This window comes from Desmodus rotundus, chromosome 8, assembly GCF_022682495.2.
Source record: "Desmodus rotundus isolate HL8 chromosome 8, HLdesRot8A.1, whole genome shotgun sequence".
Taxonomy (NCBI): Eukaryota; Metazoa; Chordata; class Mammalia; order Chiroptera; family Phyllostomidae; genus Desmodus; species Desmodus rotundus.
Window position 1 is genome coordinate 26,053,873 of NC_071394.1, and position 25,080 is coordinate 26,078,952.

General features: G+C 45.0%; 1 protein-coding gene across 4 annotated transcripts in view; it reads right to left on the minus strand.

The window, feature by feature from the left end:
• GRHL2 (grainyhead like transcription factor 2) overlaps positions 1-25,080 on the minus strand; it is a 131,916-nt gene that overhangs the window by 13,772 nt on the left and 93,064 nt on the right. For 3 of the 4 annotated variants that reach the window (XM_045181537.2, XM_053930185.1, XM_045181535.2), the window contains exons 9-14: positions 16,772-16,930; positions 13,278-13,365; positions 12,375-12,514; positions 7,889-7,920; positions 4,122-4,216; positions 23-108 (exon numbers count right to left, since the gene is read on the minus strand). In XM_045181537.2, the coding sequence (XP_045037472.1) occupies positions 23-108; positions 4,122-4,216; positions 7,889-7,920; positions 12,375-12,514; positions 13,278-13,365; positions 16,772-16,930 (600 nt within the window). The remainder of the gene's footprint in view (positions 1-22; positions 109-4,121; positions 4,217-7,888; positions 7,921-12,374; positions 12,515-13,277; positions 13,366-16,771; positions 16,931-25,080) is intronic. The other variant, XM_045181534.2, reaches the window with a different exon arrangement.

Genomic DNA, 25,080 nt, shown 5'->3' on the forward strand with positions numbered 1-25,080 from the left:
GGCAAGGGTGTACACGGCTTACCGCCTCCATCAGGCCCTTCACAGTGGGCGATTTCAACATCAAGGCGTCGAACACGTCGTCCGTCTCCTTCCTCACGTACAAAAGCACTGCAAGAGAAGGGAGAGGACAGCCATGACTGAGGAGCCCCAGCAAGCCCCGCAGCTGCCCAGCTGCCGCAGGAAACTGCCTCCTGTCACACAGGCATCAGGCACTGCGAGTAGCTGATAACGAGCCTCAGACCCCTGACCCAAACAACATCCAACATCTGGCAAGGGTGATAAGGCACTTCCCCAGACAACCTGCAGCCAGGGACTGTTAGGGAGAGATTGGAGGGCATGAACCGACCACTGGGAAATAGCAGCTCACAGGCTGTAAGACGCTTTTACACACTGATCACCTTTGAATTTCTCAAGGTGGATACATGATGTCTTTCGGACATCTCTTTGTGACTTCTGTCTTCTATTTATTTATTTGATCATTCAAGAAATATTAATGAATTCCCATCTGGGCCCTTAGGTCCCAGGCTGTTAGCTAGGAGCTGAAGCTGCAGCAATGTGTAAAAACACAGCCTGCTCTTCAGGTTGTAGCCCACTTAGGAGGGCGGGCACTCCTCAAATAAGCAGACAGCTAGATGGAGTCTTAAGAGCTGTAAAGGAAAAAGACAGGAGAAAGTGCTTCCTGGAGCCTGAGCTTTCCAGGGGGGTAAGTGGGGTGGGGGTCCCAGAAGGCTACCTTGAAGGAGAGATCCGACTTAGGAAGGGTGTATAGGCATCAGCGCAGGCAAGGGAGGTGGGGAGAGCAGGGAGAGAGACAGGACGGGGAGAGCAAACTCCAGCAGACAGAGCCACCTGTGTGAAGGCCCAGGAGGAAGCGGTGCATTTCAGAGGCAAGTTGCTAAAGTATGACAGGTCTGGCTTTGACCCCAGTTCCGCTTGCCCTGGGCATTTAACCCCTCCACGCTTTGTTTTTCTCTGTGGAACACAGATAATAATACCTGCCTCATAAGATTGCTGTGAGGGTTAAATGAAGTAACCTCCACGTGGGATGCTTAGCACAGGGCCGCGTGTACAGCAGGCACCCATCCCTCACACAGTGAATGCTATATTAGGAAGCAATTGTCGTGGTTCTGGCGCCCTGAGTGAACGTGAATGCAGCTTTCTGTGCATTTCTCTGTAACAAAACATTCCAAATTTGGCAATGAGAGAAAATAGGAGATGATAAGGCCCCTGCGTGTCATTACAGAGGTGAGGATGCTCCAGCAATGCATACTGTTCCTCCCAGCTTCTGCATAGGGGCTTAGCTCTCAAACAGAACTGGGAACTGCCATTCAGACGCGACCCTGCAGCCCCAGCGAGCTGACTACCCTTTCTCACTCCCAGTGACGTGGCTTGTGGTTCTTCCTTCAGAGAGCAGGAAGAGGGCCAGGGCTGCAGCCCGGGGCACCTGGCCACCATAGAAGCATGAGCAGACCAAACAGCCCTACGGAGCCGGGATCCCGACTACAGTCAGATACCAACTGAGCTACCGTCACAACCAACCCGAAGGAAGGAAGTTGGAGCGGGGACATGAAATCGGCTCTAACCCAAACTCCCACATCTCCTCCCCCTCCTCCCCAATCCCCAAACACTTCATTAACGCTGCTGCTTTATAAAGGCTGAGTTTACGTGGGTACACATGGTTCTGCCTGAATTTCCCCTCTGCAGCTGGCAGACATTCCGTTTGTGCAGGACAAAAGCAAGATAAAACCCAGCCACATTCCTTCATTGCTGCAGTTTCTTCTTTACCCAGCACAAAAGCAAAATGCCAATTAAATAAGTAGACTCAGTGCACCTCCAAGGAGTTCCAAATTTAGTCCTTTTGAAAGAATATTTTTATAGCCTCCATTTCAGCTAAAATGATCTAGTCACCTAATGGCATTATACAAGGACTCAGCAGTGGCCGCACAATTAGACCACAGAACCTCGATTACCACTAGATGAGAAAGTAAAACTAACTAACTAAATAAATATCAAAACATAATAAAACCTCTAACTAGTGGCTCCTACCGATGAACCCTCTGTACCTTCTTCCCACAGCCCGCAGCAGAAAAATCTAATTTCCAGCAGTCTGAGCCTGAGGAAACCCCAAACTGTGTTCTATTAAAATGAGTACTGCTTCCCTTGGTTCACAGATCTTTTTTAAAAATCATTGTCTTTGAAATAATATGGCTTCCGAAAGGGCTAAAGGCGGTATGGTGGCACGTTGGCAGCCCAGTCCTGCTGGGCGTGTTGGCAGCCACACTCTGGGACGCTGGGCTCTCAGCACAGCCCACAGGGTGCCCAGAGCTTTCATTAACCTGAATCCGGGCAGAGCCCTCCTGCAGTCCTCTGCTGCCATAGCAAGAGCAGCCATCTCCCAGCCCAGGAAGTGGACAAAGGCAGACGACGGCCACAGGGACAGCCCCAGGTGACTCCAATCAAAGCCGCCCTGAGAAGTGGCTAGAAAGGCAAAACAACAACTAATGACATTGGTGACCATCGCGCTCATTTTCTCTCCTGGAGAACGCTGATTCCTAGTGCTTGTGGAAGACCACCGGCTCAGACGGGGTGGAGGGGAGGTGGCTCAGGCTGGGCGGGGGGTGGGGCTCAGTGGCAGCAGGAGGCCTCTGCAGAGGAAAGCTGGGCCTGGGAGCACCTTGCCTCTGCTGCTGGTAGGCTGCAGCGCCCTCATGTGTCCCCGTGAGTTAGAGGTTTCAAAGGCCAGCTTCTTGCTTTCCATCCCAGCCCAATACAATTTCCTGCGGCAATTTTTGTCCTGACGTCACAATCTCAGAAAAATCTGAAAAACACAACTTTTGGACTGGGCAGCATGCACTAAATAGGATGCAAGCTACAGTGAATTTTGCCTGTGTGATTCTTTGATTTCCATACAGCTCTGCCCTCATTCTAAACTACGAGACACAAAAGGCAGGCAGGAACGGAGCTCAAAATGCACTCAAGTGTTTGATGGGGAGCCTGCGCAGTACGAAAGTCTTTCAGAGGTTTAAACGCTGCTGATGGAACTACCACTCTGCAGGCACGAATGCTCTGTCCTTTCTGAAACACGAATTACTCATTCGCAATTATGATAGCACACCTTAAGGAGATCCAGGCCTAAACCCAGAACTGATAGTTGTAATAGCGAACACAAGTGCTCACTGTGTATCAGGCACTTAAGTGTTTTATGTGCATTCACTCATCAGCCCGCACAGCAATCCTGTGAAGTCGGCGCCCTGGTCGTCCCTATTTTACCAGTGAGGACTCTTAAGGAGCAGGCCACCTTCCCAAGGCCACACAACTCTACTTGGCAAAGGGCGGCTACAGACGGCATGCTCTTGACCATTATGTAAATGCCATTTAAACAAATAGGAAAAAAAATCAAATTTCTCAATAACAAAAAAACTCAAGCCTTTGTGGATGGCGAATATATTTAACGTGGTAAAGCTGACTCATTGAAACTCCAGTCCTGCAGAAGTTGAAGGTCTCTGGAAGCTTTGGGTGTTAGCTGCAGCAAGTTATGGGGGAATTGGTACCCACCCCCGACTCTTTCCTCTTATTCTGAGGAAGGACAGCGAGGCGTGAACAGCATCAAATGCTGGGCAAGAAACTGACATGCTGCCCTGTCTCTTCCTCTCTCGGGGAAGTTGAGTGGGACCCTCGACGTGAGAGAAGATGAGCACACTGTGATGTCACAGAAAACCGGTTTATTTATTTGTGTGAGGTTAATCACGTGCATCTACTGAACAAGTCTCCTCACTGGTGCTTGTGTTATTATTGTCACATACACAGCAAGAGTGTCTTTTTAACCTTATGTCTCACTGCTGGGTGAATCAGTGTATTTGTTACATTTCTTCCAAGGCAAAGGAAAGAACCAGTGCCCAGGAAGAATAAACATTTGCTTACAGTGTTTTAAAAGACAGGGTTTAAAGCAAAGAAGAAGACTGTGAACTGCCTGTGCCCATAAAAACTCCCCAGGCCAGCCCTGAACCACAGGGGTGTGGGCTGGGCTGTGTGTTTTTCTTAGTCAAACACCCGCTCCCACTCCTGGTGGGAGGATGGGTCACTCTGGGGATGCCAGTGGAGTGCCCCAGTGAGAGAGATACCTCGCTTCATCCCTTCTTCTTTCATCTGCTTGGAAGGTGTTGGGCCAAACTCCTCTTCCAAGGGCCTGAACATCCGTTTAACCAGGACACTGCTGCTAGAAAAGATGAGCAGAAAGCATTAAGGAAAGCAGACAGGGCACTAGAGCAAAGGTTCGAGCATGTTCAGTCCCCGTCTTTTCCCTTTGCTTGCATATCCCTAGTTTTCCACAACTGGGTCCACTCACCAGCCTCCTCCTTCCCCCTTGCAGGTCCCAAGACATCCCTGTTTGAGGCAGAACACACACACCACTACCCTTACGGCACGGAGGGAAGACATACTTCCCATTGCTGAATATGGATCCACCAAGGTGAGACCTCTGGGTTTTAGTCACTCTCTCCCACCCCTAAGCCCTTGTCCTGCTGAGAAGGTCGGGGCTGGGGAGCAGCAGGATGAGCCCTGCTGTCTTCGTGGCTTCCAAGCCACACAGCCCCCTCCACACTAGCTAGGGCCTGGGGGTTGCGCACTTGGCAGCCCCGAGGACACAGAGGGGACCTGTGGACATGGTGCAGGGCAGCCTCACTGAGCCTCAGTCATGAGGCTGCCCTGACTTCCTGCTGCTCCAGGACTCCACCTGGTTGGAGCAGATGACAGTGCAGTGGGGGAGGTTCCCCAGAGACCCAGACCTCCGCTGACAAGCTCTCCCTCCCCCTTGGGAGAGGGTTTCAGTCCCCCTTCCTGAGAGCTCATGCTGCAATGGCCCTGCATGTCCCCAGCTGGGCCAGTTCTGACAGTTCTGCATTTCCTACCAAAGTTCCTGTTCTTTCTGGGCACTCTAAGGAAGGGAAGGACTGTTCAAGAGGAATAGAAATTGGAAACACGGACTGTCTTTGAGAGGAGTCACTGATGCTGAGTGTTAGGGGCTCTGTGTGCCAGCCGGGCCAAGCGCCAATCCTACCCACCTTTCAGTGATGGTCAAACTAGGCTCAGGGGGCTGAGTGTCTCATGCACAGCGATGCAGCTAATAAGTGAAAAGGGCGGTTTAAGAGGACCCAGCTTGGAGGGACTGCCCCTAGCTAAAGGTACTCAAGAAATCTGAGAAGATGAGTGAGGGTATAAGAGAAGATAGTAAGAGTCAGCATTCTCTTATTTTATTCCCTACTAAGTCAAACTATGGGAAGAGCTAGAAGGAAAGCTCAAACCCAAGTCCCAAGTGAAGGTGGTAGTAAGGTTTGGGGGCAGTGTTCCCTCTGTCTTCGCCTCACTACCTTATCATGAAAGCAGGCCATGCTCCTCTGCCCTGTCTTGGAACCGGAGTGGCCACCGCCTCAGGGGCAGTGACCTGTAGGTTAACAGTGGTGAAGAGCCGACACCCCACCAGACTGTGCAGCATCACTCCCCCATGCTGTGTGAGGGCTCCGAAACCAGTGGTTTTCTTTTTCTCGCCAAGCGAGACTTGCTTGTATTTTTCCAGTTCTGTTGACTTTTGATAGCACCCTGTTCTGAGCCGTGAAAAACTTTGCCATTAAAATAACATCTTGGATAAACCACTTCTCTCTTGAGAGTTCAAAAAACACTTTTTCACGCTTTCAAATCTAGAAGCCCAGCAGGGAGTCAGTGAGCGTGTGTGTGGTCTGAATTCAACTGTCACATTTATTTTCAAAACAAGGCTAGAAAGGAGGGGCAGGTGTGACTGCCGCATTTGAAGGATGAAGAGAGCCTGAATCTCAGGTCTCCTGACGCCTGTAACATGTGACTCCAGGTCTAGCAGCACATGAAGCCATTACCTGGAGGAAGCAAATGCTTGAACTATAAACAAAGTGCTGCTAAGTTTCATCAGAAAAAAACAAAACCCTCATTTCACAGTTGAGGAATCCAAAGCTCGGGGGTCAAGGAGCGGGCCCAAGGCTTCACATTAGTAAGCCGCAGCCCAGACGCAGGACGTGCGCTTCCTGAGCTCAGAGTCCGTGTTCTTCCCGCGACGCCACCTTGTCCCTTGTAAAATATGTGAATTAACAGTCAGAACTGGTAATGCTAATCATTTCTGGTCATTATCCATGTGCCAGGAAAAAAAGAACAATTTGATTAAGTATCCAGAAAATTTAGAACTCTGAGTTGAGAGGGCAGATCCTGGAGACGGTTCTGCTTCTCGCCAGCTGGGGAAGGGTTTGACCCCTTTGAGAACGCCTCTCCTTCAGGACAGAAGGGGGCACGCTGCTTCTGTAAGGGGCACGTCAGTCAGCACTGAGGCTTTCTAGGCTCTGCGGTGTGGGCTGCAACCACTGAACTCTGCTGGGGTAGCACGAGTGCAGCCATAGACAAGATGTAAAGGAATTAACACGGTTGTGTTCCAGTGAAATTTCATATCATTTTCACATGTTAGACGATACTCCTTTGGATATTTTCAACCATTTAAAAATGTTGGCAAACAGCCCTGGCTGGTGCAGCTCAGTGGTTGAGTGCTGGTCTGTGAACCAAAGGGTGGCCGGTTCAATTCCCAGTCAGGACACATGCCTGGGTTGTAGGCCAGGTCGCCAGTAGGGGGCATGTGAGAGGCAGCCATACATTGATGTTTCTCCCTCTCTCCCCCTTCCCCTTTCTAAAAATAAAATAAAATAAAAATATTGGAGAACAATACAGAAACAAGTGGTAGGCCTAATTGGGTCCTTAGAGTGTACTTTGCCCACCTCTGCTCCAGGAAATGACCCAGCAATATCTCCAGACTTACTTCACCTTGAAATGTTTTGTGAGTAAATATATTAATTATATAAGAATAGGGAAGCCCTGGTTTGACTGTGGTTTGAAAAAAAAATTTATCTAGAGATTTTCAGCTATACACATGCAATGCAAACCACGATCTTAGGTACAGTTAGGTAATGTAATGTAGATGTTGAAAAATGAATATCATTGTAGGTTGTTTTAAGAAAAAGAAAAACAGTATTCAGGTCATATGAAGTGCTAGAGCCAATGACTAGAAGTCAGAAGAAAGTAAGACAAACTAACTTTAAATAAACTAACTTTCTGAGGGCTGTAATGATCCAGCATCAATGATCTACCTCACATCCGGTGAGCATCTTCAGAATATTTCCATCACTGAGAATACTCAAGTGGAAGCTGGCTGCTCAGGGATGCAGTAGAAGATGTTACATTGCTTAAGAGAGAGGGCCAGTTAAATGAGCTTGAAGGTTCCTTCTTGGCTCTAAAACTCCAGGAGCCCGCAACACGAGTTGTGGATAGCGAACACGAGGCCGAGTCCTGACGCACAGCACCCTGGGAGCCTCCGGCGACCCTAAGTGCATTCTCTCTTACCTACAATCCTACAGACACTGAAAAGGTTCTCAGCCTTCCCCACTCCCGCCCGAACCAGCCTCACCAGCAGCCCACCCCGCTTACTTCCCAGAGCGAGGGCTTCAGGAGGTACTCGCAGGTGGCCCAGGTAACACCGAGAGCAGGCAGGCTGCCTCCTTGGCTCTCACCTCAAGCTCAGTTTGATCTTGTGTTGAGGCAAAAAGAATGATTTTGGAAATTGGGTGATCGGTCAAAAGGTGTAATCAAAGAGATGTGTCATTTAGAAAAATAGCTAGTTATTCAAAGATAGATCAGAGGAAGGAGAGAAGGGGAAAGAGAGATTTGGAAGGAAAATGGTATCTCCCCAACCTTCCTCTGAGTGCCCAGAATCTAACACTTCGCAGCTCTGAGTCCAGCGCTGAGAGGACGGTCCCACCCCCTACCCACTTCTCCCGACGTGCACCGACTTCGGGCGTTTAAGTGAAAGAAGTGAGTGTCTTACCCTTCCCGTTCATCATCCGTGTTGTAGTACACCTGCGGAAGAAGACAAGAAGCTTACTGCAGGTCAGAGACAGAAATGGAAACACATTACACGAGGCACAGACTTTCCCAAAGCTTCACTCTGTCTCGTAAAAAAAAGACAAATCTGTTTATTGATGCTGTGTGTGTGTCGAAGGAAATACAAATTTTACCTCCTATTCTCCATAGGGTTAATTCTTACACATTAATGAAATAAAATGGGAAATCTCATCATTTCCTGCTCAGTCGGTCTGATCAGATTACCTCTAGCTCTAAGCCAAATCTTTCTTTGGACAGTAAGAAAATATTTACCCAGGATCTGAAAATCATTGTTCAGAAGGACTCGAGAGCAGGGCCTGTGAGTGAGCGATCCCATCGGGTGACCAGGTGAGCTGATTCTGGGCACTACGCTTAGGTGACGGAAGGGGAGCAGGAGGGTCCCGTGGCCAGGCAGCAGTAACCCCAGGCCTCTGTGTATTCCTCAGAGGGGCCCGAACCCCTGGCATCCTGCAACCTCAGAAATTTACGAGTCAAAAGTCTCCAAGCTGGGAAAGGCCATGTAACTCTTAAAGGTTTTTCTGGCCAGAGGAAGATCCTCAGGAAAAGACTCCTTTAGGTGGTCAGCGTGGTGGTAAGCACATTCAGAATTAAGGCAGTTATGAAGCATCCTTATTATTTCATGAAGCAACAGGAAAACTCCAGCAGGGATCTGCTAGGTACATAGGTTCTCTTGACCCAATTCCTTATAAAGAGCAGTTGCAGACCTTTTGTGAGCTGTATCTGTGGGCTTCGGGACCATTTTCATTTGGGTGAAGAATGATGCTCAAGGTACTATCGGATACTTATATATTAACTTCAAAAGTTGCCTCCAGTTCTAGTGCATTTTGTCACTGTCACTGTTCCTGCCCCAGGCACCTGGGAGAGACACAGCTGTGCCTGGACGGACACCCTGCCTACAGACTTTCTCCTGGGACCCTGCCAAGCCTGGACTTAGTTGTATAGCAGAGCCGGTAACCTGCAACTCCTGGGATGTGTCATTCCAGTCATTAGCTCAGATTTCCAGGAGGAACATTCCCCTCTTAAATTTGTTTGTCTATTGTTGTACTGTACTTTTTGTTTCTTCTTAAACAGAAAACGATGAAGGTAAGATGTTCCCGGCCCCTCCCCCCCATCCCAATTTGCAGTGTGGCACCCGAGAATCTGTCATTGTAATGCACTAGAAATGGGACTGTCCCACCTAGACACAAATGGAATGACCCACGTAGGTGAGGGAGCCTGGGCCATAGCACTGGCTGCACAACTGGATTTTTCATAAAAAGGTCCTGATGTTGGCCTGTGTTTGGCTGGATTCTTTAAATCTGGCGTAATGCACCTGCCCCAGCTGGCTCTAAGGCAGGGTGATGGAAGGCTTTTTGCAAAGTAGCCGGCGAATCAGAGATGGGAACAGCCTTCTCTTAAATGTTTTCTGACCCTCCTGAATGGCCTCTACTGCACGGTCCCTGTCACCAACCTAGCACGGCCATCTCTCCTCTGTCGCATAATGACCCACTGCCTCTTCTTTGTTGGTCATTGGACTTACTGTACCCAGTTAATTTTTAGAGTGTTTCTCAAACTTCAGAGTGCATAAAAAATTTCTGGAGACCTTGGCATCAATGCACATTCCTGGAACCCCCTTTAGAGGGTTTAATTCAAAAGACCTGGAATGGAATTTTGGAACCTGATTCTTGCTAAGAGTTTCTGTGTTTTGGAGGAAGATGGCTTACCATCCACCGCTGTGGAGACGGCTCCTGAGGGTGTGAGGGAGAAGCGGCGCCCCCGGGGGTCCAGCGCTTTCCGGAAGGCTGATGCAGGCAGGGTATACACTATCCAGAAAGATAATGCCTCTGTAGCCCACGATTTCTCCCAAGCTCCCTTATCGCTTGTTTGTAAAGGCGTCCTGGACAAAAGCTGCAGGGAGTACCAGCACTTTCATGTGAAGCGAGGGAGACTGAAGATCTCCTCGGTGCTTGCACAGTGGGTTCATTCCCTTGTGTTAGTTTTTGATAATTATCTGGTAAATATTCCAATCCACGTGCAAATCAGTGAGATCACAGGGGAGGAGGGCACAAGTGGGCTGAGAGGGAAACTCCCCCCTCTCCAGTCTGTGTCCTTGGCTGACTAGGAATCGCTGTACCATGGCTGAGGTACCTGTAAGTGTCGCTCAAGAGTGTCTCACTGACTGAACTAGAGGGCTCCTTGCCCTGCACTTGGGCAGAGCTGCCACGTGGCTGGTTCTAACAAGACACATGCCTGCAGTGGTTACTGAGCTCACACTACTGCTTGCCTCCTTCCCCTGCCCGCCTCTCCCACCCTCCATGGCAGAACTGGCCCATCCTTTGACCTGCCGCTGCTGGCTCTTGTTTAGCATGCCAAAGTCTGCCCGCTCCCGCCCCATGCCTCTTTCTCACCCTATGGTACTGCCGTCTTCCCTCCTGTTTCTGGACCCATCACCCAGGTTCTTCTAACAAAAGGCTTCCTTGAAAGGCTTGACCAGCCACACCAGGCACTTGTTTCTTTGGTCCAGCAAGTCGCCCGACCACAGAAAAGTCACGTGTGGCACCAGGGCACAGCTGAGGTGCACCTTGGTTGCCCAGAGCTCAGGCAGGCTCCCTCCCTGACCCCTTAACGCTGATTCCAAGGGCACAGGGACAGTCTGCGGGCTCTGCCAGGGTGAGGCCCAGATAGCAGGACCTAACTTCACCTATGGCACAGGGACACGGTTTCAGCAGTTGCTGAAACCAACAAACGGTAAAGTAAAGATCTCTCCTTCCCTTTGGATTCAGCCACAGGCTAGGGGCCCAGCTCAGGATGAGGAGGTGGCAAGTGAGGGCAGAAGACTGACCCTCGTGGGAAGCCAACGTGGGTCACTTTTTCTGCTAAGAGTTATTTATAGCTATTTATAGTTCAGAAAAATGTTGCCAAGAGAATAGGTCAGGCTGTCAGCTTTGACATGACGCTGAAACCAGAATCATGAGAGCAGACAATGAAGAGTTCAGCACAATGAGCCTTTCTTCTAGTAGCTGTGGGAACCTCACTCCACGAGATCCCGTGCAGCTGAGACTGTAAACACGGGAGTCGCCACCATGGTCTCGAGAATTAAAAAATAAAGTAAAATTTCGCGCTGGCCCTCATATCACGATAAATCATCACATTCTTCCTTTCCCTTTTGCGTCCCTGTTCCCAGCAATCAAATCTGACAAGATGGGAACGGCAAATTGGTTTTTAGTGGAATGTGCCCTAAGAAAAAGCTACGGGTATTTTCTTACCATGCTGTGTGTGGCTGCTTTGTCTTGTACATATCAAAAACAACACAAAGGGGCAAAATATTCTCAAATGGAGAAAGTGACACCAATAATGGCTTCTCCTCCCAGCCTGAGGCCAATTGCAGTGAGCGTCTACACACTGAGAATGGAGGGAACGCGCGAGTGTGTCAGTTTGCCCCTATTTCTCCAAACAGGACTTTCTTAAGAGGACTTTGGGATTCAAGAAAACTAGCCAATGCAAGGTGCACTAGCCTCCGTTGGTGCAGTGAGAGCCAATTCTAGCAGACGCTAGGAAAGTCATTATCACTTTCCTTTCCCCCCACACATCTCTCGTTGAACACATAAAATAGTACTAGAGATACTGCAGAAAGAAAACAATCATCCATATGCCATAACGCTGTCACCAAGGGTTATAATTGTCCTTGCTCCCTTTAAGTTCAGCTGTACTTTCGGAATCACTGTATAGAACAAATAGGTGTTCTACTTTTTTCCACTAGACATTATCATAACTAGTTCCCATTTTGCTATGTAGTTTCCATCATTATAACTTTAGTGACCACAGAGTATTCTATCAACTTGAGCTGCCATAATGAGTTCATTATTAGACATTTATGTTATTTTGCTATTAGCTCTTTCATTTCACTTGCAGATATACCTAGAAGACAGAAATTGTTTTTTAAAAGGCTTGTCTATCATATAATTTTTGGTATAAAATGATTTAGCTATTTAATGGATCTGTTAATTTACTAAAGGGAAAATTGTTGACAGGGTTTTTTATTTAAACATGCAATTTTTTCTCATGAAACTTTAAGAAATTACAGGCAGTTCAATTTCCCACCATGAGGTGGAGCTCTATTGCATCAGGCTAATTCCAAGTGAGGAGACTAACAAAACTTCTTACAGGTTAGCCTTCTACCGTTTCTTCCTCTTTGGTAGCTTTGTTAACCCCTCACTAATTTCAGCTCCTTCTCTTCTTCCCCTTAGTAAGTTGGTTTCCTCTCCTGAGACATCCCTTTGTATTAAAATCCATTTTCACTAGGGAATGACTGTCGAGTGCATGGAACATTGGTTTCATTTTTAAGGGCAACACTGTCTGAAGCGATTCTCTCTTAAGGCCCTACCAGCCCCGCGAACGATGGCAGGAAGATGTCAGCAGGTAGCCCATACCTGTCCTGCCCTCTGCAGGTTTGCAAAGTGCACATCGGGTATGAAGAGGACCGGCTGCGAGTGCAGATCAGGCATGGTTTTGAAGTAGGTGATGTCACTCTTCTTTTGTAAAGGTATCGCCGCCAGCTTCCCTTCAGAGGCTGCACGTGATCAACAACCCAAAAAACGAGAGGGTTATTCATGACTAAGAACTCTCAAATGCAAGCTCTAGTCTCAGCTAACCTTCATGATTCTCTCCCGCGAAGCCTTCCAAACGCCATAAATGTGAACACACTTGAAAGACCCCCCTTCCCTGCTGCCAAACCAACAGGAAGAACTTGGACTTCCAGTGAGCACATGTGAGGCAGAGTGCTGGGCCCCTCACGGCCTCCTGTCCCTGTCTGTGTCCTAGATTTCTTTTTTTTTTAATTTTTATTGAACTTATTGGGGTGACATTGGTTAATAAAATTATATGGGTTACAAGTGTACAATTCGATAGTACGTCATCTGTATATTGTAATGTGTGTTCACCACCCAAAAATCGAGTCTCCTCCCATCACCATTTATTGCCCCTTTACCCTCTTCTATCACCCCCACACCCCTTCCCTCTGGTGATCACCGCACTGTTGTCTATGTTTTTTAATGTTTAATCCCTTCACCGTTCTCACACAGCCCCCTTCTCTGTGCCCCAGATTTCTCGTCTGTAGGAGGAAAGTGTTGGTCTCTATATTACAAAGTCCCCCCTAGTGCAAACACTCTGTGATCACTGACTGCATTTGCTTTCACTGGGACAATTTACTCTGTCTCCACTGCTAGGGAAAAGCAGGCAACCCTTGCAAGTCTGCAGTTTTACCTGCAACCCACTGCTTCCCACCTGTTCCCTAGCGGGCCTAGGGGAACCTACCCCTGCTCAGCGATACTCACAGTTGTTGCACTGGGTTTGGGAGGCCTGGCCTTTCCCCTTCTTCCTGTTCTGCTTCCTCTCTTCATCTCGGATCTTTCTTTCTGCTCCCTGATGGGGAAAAACAATACAGACAATGCCAGGTATGTCAACGCAAACTCTCTGCCACACACAAACCACAGACAGGAGACAAAACAAGGGGAGAAGGCGAGGGGGCAGCCCCGTAGCCATCGCTCCAGTGAGGGCGGGCTTGGTTCTAAGGATGAGAGTGGTCCCGCTTCTCCCAGATTTCTCCCTTTTTTTGGTATCTTGACTGTTCAATTTTGAAATAATACAGAAAGCCCAGACCCAGCTCCCTATCCCAGTGAAGCCAATTCAATAACATTAGTGATTGTAATAAATGTCCTAAGATGAATCCTTGGCCCATTACCGTCATTCCTCAGCATGGAGAGAGCATTCAAGTTGAGTGTGAACTCCCTATAACACTCTTCCTTTGCTCATCGTGATGGAACTTTTTATAATCACAGTAATGGAAATGACAGAGGGTACAGGGAATCTAGACCAGATGTAAGATCTCTTTGTATCTACAGCGTGATTTTGTGTTTTGCTTTCATATGTTCATGTGGTCCTGGAGACAGTGCTTATTCAACCAAATAGAACAGAGTTTGGTACATTCGCCTCCTTTTTTGCTCCTCTGTTGCTTGTGATCTGATTTTTTCATTGGTTTCTCTTCCAAATCCCATCCTACTTAACACCCAGTTTACCATCACCTTCTATCGCTTTCCTCCTTGGCCTTTGAGGACCCCCAATGACCCTCCCTGCTTTGGTCACTTTTCTATGTCAGCTTTGCCACCTATTTCTTCTCACCCCACAAATACAGATGTTCTGACAGTTCCCCTTTTCTTTCTCTCTCGCCATTCAAATGGGTATGAAATACAAGCAAAAGGCTCCTATAATTCATTTTCTGTTGTGTCCATATATGGCATTTTTCTATGTATTTGGAGCTCTGTATAATTAATATAAATAGAAACGTGTAACTTTATCTACCTATAAAAATTATAGTTCGCCCAAGACACACCCCAAGGTTTGTCAAGCAATTTTATTTCTAAATTCATGTTTTATTTTGTACTCTTTCTAGGAGGAAAAGGTCTGGAATTCATCTGTTTCAAAATTTCTATATGTTCCATGTAGATTTTTAAAAAATAAAGTCACCTACTAATTATTTTACAGACATTAACATAAAAGATGAAAATAAAAGGTTAGTGTAAAACACGACCAGCTGTGAGCATGGAAAACAGTTCTGACAGCGTTTACACACTCTTGGGAGAACCACAGTTCTCGTCTCTGAAATAAAGCTTCGACTCCGCGCTGACCCAGGGAAGCTTCGACACATTCGGTTCCGACGGACAAAGCTTCCTTGGCCGTGTCCTTCCAAGAATTCCTTTCCTGCCTTTGATTTGTTATGACCTGAAACTTCCAGAAAACATTCTTTCCACGACTATTAAAGTGTAAAAAAGTCTAGTTCTTCCAGAAGAGCATAATTTGTATAATTAGGTACAAATACCAAACTTATCATTTGAAAAAATTTCCCCCACCTAAATGTTCATTACGGAGTGTTAAATTTAAAAAATATGCCTGTAGATTTCCTGATTATATTGTGATCACTTTTCCATCTCTTGAGGGGTAATGGCTATCTTTGTTCTTTATTTGACACATCTTGTTTCTCTTAAATTTATTTTTTAAATGTGCTTTATAGTCCATTTAAAGTTGGCCAAGGTACCAAGAAGGGGGTTTTAGGGTTTTCCATAATCTCCAACAGGCATTACCTCCAAGATCATTCCAAACAAAAATTAAAAATGAGAAAAAAGAAAAAGAAAAAATCTCACTCCAAACAAGAATTAATAAAGAGGAGAAAATCTATTTTAAAAAAAGAATGTGGCTTTATTTCTCAAGTTTTGCAAAACACACAGTTACTGTTTGCATTGACACAATTCTTGTTTTGTTTTTTTTAATTCCCATCCTCCCTTTGATTTTTAGTTTTTTTACAACAACGCTGCAGAAAAAAAATTATACCAGTATCCTTTAAGTATTAACTGTGGAAATAAAGGCAAATGGATCACCCAGTGCTTTGGGCCCATCCTTCCCCCCTTTCTCCTTGCCTCTCATTTTACTCCTCACTTGCAAAAGGGAGATTTAGGGAGGGGGACTCCAGGATCAAGGAAGGGAATTCAAATTGTTTAAATGCTCTCCCAGTTGTACTTTTAAAATTCCACGTTGTACCTCAATTTAAAATGTTCTGTTAATGTTTAATATGCTGATTTAAAGATGTAACTGCATTCTTTTGTTGTGCATTGAAAGTCGACCTTGGCTCTTTGTTGAGGTTTTTGAATCATCACGTGTCAGTTTGGTGTTTTATATATATAAAGTTACCAATTCACAGGAGTTACTTGCATGCAGCTCCTCTCATTTTCACTGGGGGACTCTGGGCTCCCTACCTGGGCTTGCTGGCCTGCCGATTTCTCATCTCCGCAACCACTGCCCTTGACTGAACAGCCCCCTGCTACTCTGACAGCTGGGTGATGGGCACTAGCTGAAACTGTCACGACCTGAAAGGCTAGTCGATATTCTAGATATTACCACTAGATTTTAGTATTTACCACAATGCAGCATGTCCGTAAACCCAGTGCAGTTCTAGTTCAGGTATTTCCTTCTCTCTTCTCGTAACCATCTCTGTTCTCTGTTCATAGAATCCACTTCTCCTTACACTCTGTCACTGTTACAGCAGCCCTTTCAGAGGTTTTAATGGCACAGGAGACCTCACACGGCCCACTTCTCTCTCCAGTGAGTACCGGGGGGTCAATTTTGTAGGTGTCCTGCCGTTTGACAATCAGGTGGCCCCTTTGCTTCCCCTAAAGATGCTGATAATACCCCAGTCTGGGAATGGTTGGTGCTTAGTCCCCCTTAGTCTGGGAATGGTTGGGGTGCTGATCTCGTGTCACATGACCAAAGGGTTTTGAGCTTAGCTATTCTAAGTGCTTTGTGTCGTAGGGCCAGACCCAGAGAGATTCAAACACCATACCTCCTCCTGAGTGCATGTTTACTAACGCACTTACTTTATAGGTGCCATTTCTATTCCAAAAACCTCTAAATGAGACCCCATTTAACCCACAGAGTAACAAAGGTTACATTGATATGTTCGGGGACAGGGCCCATACCCAGTATAAACTATTAATCTATTTTTTCAGTTACCTAAGTGAATCAGACTCAGCACAATACCATGCTAGTTAGGCACTAAGTTAGTCATAAAAATGATTGACAAAAAAATAAAATACAGTTGACTGATGACTCCCTAGATATCTAATAGGAACTGAGAATGAAAGATTACCACTCCACCGTGATTGATAAGGTGATTATTTTGACACCACTAGACAAGAGAAGGTGACAAGGGGGAAAGTTTCATTAAAAGTGATATCTAATAACAAAGATACCTTTATGACAAACTGTCATCTTTACTCACTTTGTCGCAGAAGACCTTGATCTGGCAATAAGCTCTATGAATGGGTTTATTACTACGATTATTATAACTGTATGTATCAATCTGAATCATCAAAGGAAGTCCTTTCACCCCTTTTTGGGAGGAGAAATCTGTACTCAGGCAGTTCACAGTGATGAAAATCTAAGGGAGGAGAAAGAAAAAAAGGTTCTTAAGTCACTAGGAAAAGAATCAATAAAAAATGCATAAGCCTTAGGTCTAGAAACCAAAATACTAAACTAATCTATAAGGATAACTGAAGAATATTTGGATACTCTGATGGAAGAATATTTTGAGCATATAAAATATAACAAATTACATAATTCATAAATATATAAAAATGTTTTCATATTTAATCTAAAACAATTAAAATTATTTTTCTTAGAGTACAAGGATAAAACCTTATTTTTCAAATATGCATAAGTTAGCTGGGTAAAACACTATTTCCTTAACATGTTAAAGCTGTAACTTCTAATAATTACATCAATTTTTCCTAATTCTGATCTGTGGGATAAACACACACACACACGCACACTAAATAACACCTTCTGCATTATTATACTGAAACATAGTTATTTGTTTACATGTCTATCTTTCCTACTTAGCTTTAAACATGAGGTTTGAGAGCATTTCTTATCACTTTTGTATTACTGTTCCCTAATGCAGCTCATGGTGGAGAATGGGCAGTCAATAAACACTTGATGAGTGAACCAATGAGTTTGTCTGTAGGAAACCCACTAGACTGGGAGTTAAAGCACCAGGTGTTGGCCCAGCTCTAACACCAACCAGCTGAGAGACCTTAGGCAAGTCTTTGGTTCTCAATTTTCCCTTCAAATCGGAATGTAAATTCTGTTATAGAAGAAGTGAAAAATATGAGAGGAGCTGGCACAGGTCAGGCAGGAAACAGGTGGGCAGAAATACAGTTAAGGCACCAGCACCTCAGCTGACCACATGCGCCGTCAAGAGAAACAACAGAAATTACATGAATAAAAAAAGGAAACAAGTAAATTATTAAAGATTATAGCATTGACCAACAGAAGAACTAAAAATAATAATTTTATTATAAAATATTGAGAGGAATAACGGGAGGAGTATAAGTGACTACATTTCTCCTCATTTTACACAGTGGGTAGATGTCAATATACACGTACACCATTTAAAGGAGATTTATTGTAAAATAGAGTACAGCACCTAGATTTACATGGTAACTACATAAATATTAAGAGTTATCTCTAGGAAAAAACAGGTGTTCTGCATTATACTCCTGGCACTACTTTCATTTAATACCATATGTATTATTTTCACTTCACGTTAAACTTTAAAGCACTCATTGTTTTAAAATCGTATATTTATGCATTCTGAAAGCCACTTCATCAAATGTATTATCTGACCCATGTTTTATTTGGTCCCCTCAATTTTCATTCACCCTCAAACCCTTGACCTGAACAAAACCTTTTGCATCCCAGCAACACTGCTAAGAAGGAGCCGCCTCCAGGAGCTGCGTTTTCAAAGCCGTTCAGATTGTTAATTTAACTATCAGTCCTGACTGGTTAATTTCAAGCTCAATGCCTGTAGCATTTTGGTAATTGACACCAGATATCTAATTTTTAGTGCTAAGTCTATATCATGATTGTTTTTCATTTTATTTGCGAGCCTCTTCCCTGGCGATAAGAAACACATTGACAAGGCACCACACATCGACAGCAGTCAAGGCCAGAAGACAGGTCAAGAAAGAAAACATACTCTCCTAGGGACACTTGACCTCTTTTATTGTTACTACGGGCATGGCGTTATCTTGGCCAGAACATGGAATTGTAACTTTATGTCAGCAAATCAAACGACCACTCTGGTGAGCGATGTGGTTGTTCACTGTTTTGGCCATGTATTTCATACGCCAACCTTCCAGTTGGTGCTGATCTACAGGGGTCTCAACCACACTGGTTATTTTTTCCACTCCCGCGTAAAGCCTGCCGAGTACTGCAAAAGCCAGAGAAGTGTTCCGGTAAATATTTCCTAAGCTATCAGAATTCACAATTGGCTCACTGAGTTATCTATACATCACTCACAGCGGGCATACACTCCACAGGCAGGAAACAGTATTAACTGTGGCCTTGTCAGCTTCAAGTCTCAACTAAGAGAGCCGGGCTGATGGAATGTGCGTGTTTACAAAGGCCACTTCGGTAGGACAGGCCCACTGAAATGACAGATGCTTAATGGCAATACATTACAATAAATAGACTCACTCCTCCTTGGAGGAGCTTTAACAAGCAACCACCCAGTAGAGAAGGTTTTTAAAGGTCAAATGAGCTACAATACACTAGACTTTACCGGGAAACACTTAGACTGGGTCCTCTAACAGAGAAAGGTCCTTAGTAGAAGATCCAATGGGCTCTCTTTGATTCAAGGCATCGCGAGTCTAAAAAAGTAAACAACGCAAGAACTGGCCTTCTTTGCTACGTGGTGCTGGCCTCCCAGAGTTATCCTTAGAGGCAGGGATACGTAATAGGGTTGGCACTGCTTTCCTCTTGCCTAGCTGCCTGCCCCAAAGCACAGCACAGTTTCAGACCTGATGGTATCAATCACAGTCTCGCTGTGGTGCACTCAAAACCCAAATGGTTGAACTTTAACTGCAGTTGGGGAAGTAGGTGGGAGTGGGAAGGCACAGAAGCACATTAACTAAAACCTTGGCTTGGGAACTGATAAGCATTAATTTGTTTCATCTTGCAAACCCAACCATGTCCCAGCTCCAGGCACAGCAGGCGAATGTGAGATCAAATTTCTTGGAAGTTTATCTACAAAGCACTGTTTGTAAATGTGTATTACAGAAACTTGGGGAAAGATATGCTTTCCCCACCAAATGTTCATCAAATGTCAAGCACGGAAAGTTCTTTTTAACCCCGGTGAGAGCCCTCATTATGTAAAGAGCATGTAAATGCCATGAACAACTGGTCTGTCACCCAAAAGTTATGAATGTTATATATGTTCCTACAATTATTTTCAAAATCTCAGTTATTTGTTTTCCTATGATGCTGCCAGTGCATAATATAAACAAACATATATTCACTAAAACAGGTGTATCCAGGCAGACCGTAGGAATGATTTTAGTTTTGTCATTGGTTTAAAGATTCAGTCAGATAGAAAGATTGTTTTGAAATGTACCAAGACCTTTCCAGAAATAGAGTCAGTCTCAAGGCAATCGACATTTTTAAATAAAATACTTTTTACGTACGAATAACAATTCCCATTCTGTAGTTCCCGCGAAAGACCAGTGACTCAGCCCAGGTTATAATACCTCTCTGCTGTGCAGTATGGGTAAGATTTATTAAAATAAAACAGATCGATGACGGGCTTTAGAATTGCTACATTAAGTTGATTATTAACTTTCAAGATTTTTCTGAGAGTTTGCCATTAAAGTAAATGGGCCAATCTTTGATTTACAAAACAATTTGAAATTTAAAAAATCAATATTTCCATGGTTTGGTGGAAAGTATTTTTCTCTTTAAATAATTATATTTTGCATTTTCAAGAAGATCCTTCCAAATAAAGACTACAAAAACTATTTATTTCTTAATTGAGACCCTCTTCCAAGAAATGGCACATGCAATAGCCTCCAAATTACAGGGTCATAAAATCAGCATTTTCACCCTAAAGCACAGACAATGTATAAACACGTAAGTGTGCTCTGGCCAATTCCCTACTCTGTTTTCTTCTTGGCTCTTAGAATCATCAAAGACCTTCAATTGGTTTTCTTATATTTCAGCATTTTTCTTCCATTTTATATGATTGTATTTGGGTGCAGGTGCAATACCAAATGAGGCAGAAAGATAGACAAAACGTAGACAATATTAATATGTGAATTCTCAGTCTTGGGCATTGTTCATTTCTCCATGCATTCATTCAAGTATTTATCAAGGGTCTGACATCCTACTAGGAGGTGGGAAATAAGAATGACTGACAGGTTAGATGCCCTGCCCTCAAAGAGCTTGCTATTTTGTTGAGGATCGAGGAAACTCCTAGATTTCCTGACACCTCTATTTACATAGCACTTTTAGGGAATGATTTAAAACATGACAGTGTATTTCTTCATTTTCTCCTACAGACAGTATGGGTACATCTGTACACACACACACACACGCATTTGGTTTACTGACATAGTCTACCATAGTTCCCCATGTTGTTTTAGTACTCAATATTTTCCATTTCCAGAACACACGACGCGTGTTCTCAGCTGACAGCCTCTGCTATTTGCTCTGCCCTCCACTTCTAGTGCTGTCCCCACAAATCGTCACACTGCCAGCTCCTTCTTCTCGTTCGGGTTTCAGTCCAAAGTCAGCTCTTCCTTGACCGCCCCCTCTAGAGCTGTCCTCTGCCTCTTCCTCCTCCCACCCCTGCCCCTCACCAGCAGCACACTCTGTCACACTGCTCTTTTCTGTTTCCTTCATAGTTACCTCGTCGTTTATCCCTTTAGTGAACTGTCTGTTCCCTGCGAGCCCGTAAGGAGAGGGCCCTTGTCAGCCCCAAGTTCACTCTAGTCCCAGCGCCAGGCCCATGGTAGATACTCAACAAATATTTGTCCAATGAGTTAAGATAAAATTACTTTTCTAAATACACATTTCCCTCTTTATCTGTGCTCTTGCTTTCATAAGCAAAACCTCTTAAGAGTTGAGATTGCTTTGAGTAGCTGGACTTGTCAAGATAATACAGTGGGGTTTGCTGCTCTGACTAGATTTATACTCAAAAATGTTACCTGCCTGTATATCAACAACTACAAATCGAGCACCAAATAGATAGGTGTAGCTACAGGAATAGATAGACAAAGACGGAGGTAGATGGTACAGATATAGATAGAAACACGTGCATATGCCGGGGGAGACACTATGAGAGATGCTACGGGAGATACGGAAGTCTATGGCAGGACCCTGCCCATACAGGAAATGGGGGCTATGACAGTTTTCACTGTTGCACAGTGTGTATAATTCAATAGTGAGTTGAATATCCCGGACTACACTTGCCGTAGGAACATGATGAAAAGGAGCAAGCTCAACAAGTCAGCCAGGGAAGATTTCCTGCAGGAGTGCTGAGCTGGAAGAAAGAGAGAGCCTACTAGGAAAGGAGGGTTTGTGTTGGGAGGTTCCGGAAAAGCCTGAAAAGGGAGACTGGTGAGGGAGGAGGCCAGCCAAGATGCTTATATCATTGTTGTCAAATAATGGACATTTGAGGAGGTCAAGTGTGTATCATTAAGGCCAAGGGCAGATAGAACTGTGGCCACAGTATCTGACATCCAAGTTACAGGGAGGACAAGGAGAGTGAAGGCTGAGAAAAGGCCACCAAGTTCAGAAGTAAAAAGAGTCTGTGTCCCTATTTGCTTTCCTTCCCAAGGCCAGACGAATGGAGGGAAGATGAGAAACTAGACTTCTGGGGCGTGTGAGACAGAACATGAAGATGGAAAGGAAGCGTCCCAGCTGGGCCGTCGGGCAGAGGGAGGAGGGATGGACAGGAGCATGGGCAGTGGGCAGCTGGGCCCAGCGGAGGCATTCTTCCAAGACAGAAAAGGTGTTCACACTATAGGAGAGAGAGGAAGGACGTGAGAGGCTGCAGAAATGAGGAGCTGTGGAAGCTATGAGCCTCAGAGGCAGGGATGAAATGGGATCAACCCGCAAGTGAAAGACAGAGTTTTCTCTGAAGCTGCAGGGCGAAATGAGAAGAAAGCTCCGCAAGAAAAAAACGTACAAGTGCTCAAAAAAGGTCTGTGCCTGGTGCGAATACTAGCACTGATCTTGGACTTGTTGTTAACCTTTCTGGGCCTCATTTGCCTCATCTTTTAAGTAGTTATAACAAACCTTACCTTGGAACTGTGACACTTTAAAATGAGGTCACGCTTTAAACTGTAAAGGGCCATGAAAATCTACCATCCGTGGTCTCTGTCTTCTCAGACACCTACTCACCCAGCTGGCTCTCTTCTCGGACTCTAAGCTCCCCCTCCTTCTCCATGGCATGGTCATGCCTCTCACCTCCGTGAATGCTCCCACGAGGCTGGCATCCTTCATGTCCCCTGGTCCCCCAGTTCAAGCCCTCCTTGCCATAGTTCAATAGCTTCCCATCTGGGTTCTCTCCTGAGGCATTTTTTGATGCTCTCTCCAAAGGACTCAAAGGTAGATTAGTGATGATTCATATTAATTTGAGTAAACAGATATTTAAGGTGAAAACATAAAATCTATCTCTGCCCAACACTTTTAGAGGGGGAGAGTCCAGGCTTTGTGGAGAGAAGAGCAGGGAAAAACGTCTCAGGCAGAACCTTTATTGTTCCTCAGACTGTGGGATTCTGCCATCCGCTCGGTCCTCTGAACAGATCTTGTGACACAGGACCTCAGAAGGAAGAATTTGGACATTGCGTAACAACAGGTTGGGCTGTTTCTTAAATAGTGAGCTCCCACAGAGGAAGAATTTAAGCCTAGGCTGAAAGATTCACTCACTCAACTTTCTGATCATTCGTTGTTATTTTAAACCGTTTCTGTTCATATTTAGTACTTAAAGCTTATTTTGAGTTTGTAATACGTAAATAGGACACAAAATTCAAAAGGCACAGAAGGGTAAACTGAAATCTCACCCTGTGCTACACTGTTCCCTGATCAACCTACAGTTTCTTGAGTATCCTTTGGTGTCTTCTGTATTCCTCTAGAAATAGGCTATGAAATACACATCCTTCTGTCTTTTATATAAAGGGTAGCATAGTAAACATACAATTCTGCTTCTTGCTTTGACAAATTTTGAAGATAGCTCTTTCTTTTTTGTTGTTGTTAAAGAGCTGTGAAGCCCTGACTGGCTCAGTTGGTTGGAGAATTGTCCCATACACCAGAAAGGTTGCAGGTTTGATTCCTGATCAGGGCACATACCTGGGTTGCGGGTTCGATCCCCCATTGGAGAGTGTATGGGAGACAGCTAAATGATGTTTCTCTCTCACATCAATGTTTCTCTCTCTCTCTCTTTCTCTCTTTCTCAAATCAATTTTAAAAAATATCCTTAGGTGAGTATTAAAAAAAGTATACATGAAATATGGAGTAACAATTTCTTTAACATTAGGTTTTTTCTAGTCTTTTCATATATATTATATATTTATGTATCTCATACAGTATTTTATCTTATAAATAATGATGCAATGCATGTCTTTCAGCACGGCTTCTGTGCACACGTGCATATACAAACTACTGGCAGTGAACGGGCCATGTCACTGACAATTGTAATCTGGCTTTTGTCTTCGCTATTCTAAAATTGCTTGCTCCAAGGTCAGCCTTCTCAGTTGCATCTTTATAAGCAGGGGTTCTCAAATTCAGTAGCATCTACAGGGTCTTGTGAAAATATGGATTACAGGGCCCAACCCCCAGAGTTTCCAATTCAGTAGATTTAAGGTGGGCGGTCCACATCTTTGTGTTCCTAACAACTTTCACGTTGAGGCTGATGCTGCATGTGGAGGCCCAGGCTAGAAGGGGCCGCTGCCTACAGCACTGACTTCCTTGGCCAGTTCCTCCTCCTGCAGGTCTTCCTCCTCTCCCCCAGCCCTTTCTCCTACATTCCTTCCCAAACACCTCTTCATTCTTTGGTTCCTCTTCCTCCACATTCCCTAAGTAAGGCGGGTCTAAAGTCCCATCCTTAACCCTCTTTGCCCACCCTCCAATTCTCTCTGTGGCAGTCTCATCCCTTCTCCTGACTTCCATCAGCCCCTCTTTACAAACAGCTCTCTACTTTCCCTGCTGCTCTCCACAGTCCCCTGGCTCTTGTGCTCTGCTCTCTCCGAACCTTCAAGCACAAGTTCTTCCACTTGTCTTGCTCTTCTTTGCAACATCCACATGTCTAAATTCCACCGACCCTTAAGACATGCCCCATCCTCCCTTGTCTTCCCTGATCCCACAGAAAGATGACCTCTCTACGTGATGAAATACTTAGAAGTGAAGTAGAGGGGTGTGTGTGTGTGTGTGTGTGTGTGTGGAGAGAAACAGAGAGCAGGAGAAGAAAAAGAAAAGAAGAACAAGAACAAGAAGAACAAGAAGAAGCAAATCTGGCAAAAATATTAATGAGTCCTCCTAGATGAAGGGTATGTAATGTTAATTATATTAGTCTTTAAAAAATTATTTATTTATTTATTTATTTATAGGAGAAGGGAGGAAGAAAGAGAAGGAGAGAAACATTGATGTGCAGAGAGAAACATCAATTGGTTGCCTCTCGCACACCCCCAACTTGGGACCTGGCCTGAAACCCAGGCATGTGCCCTGACTGGGAATCAAACCAGTGACCTTTCA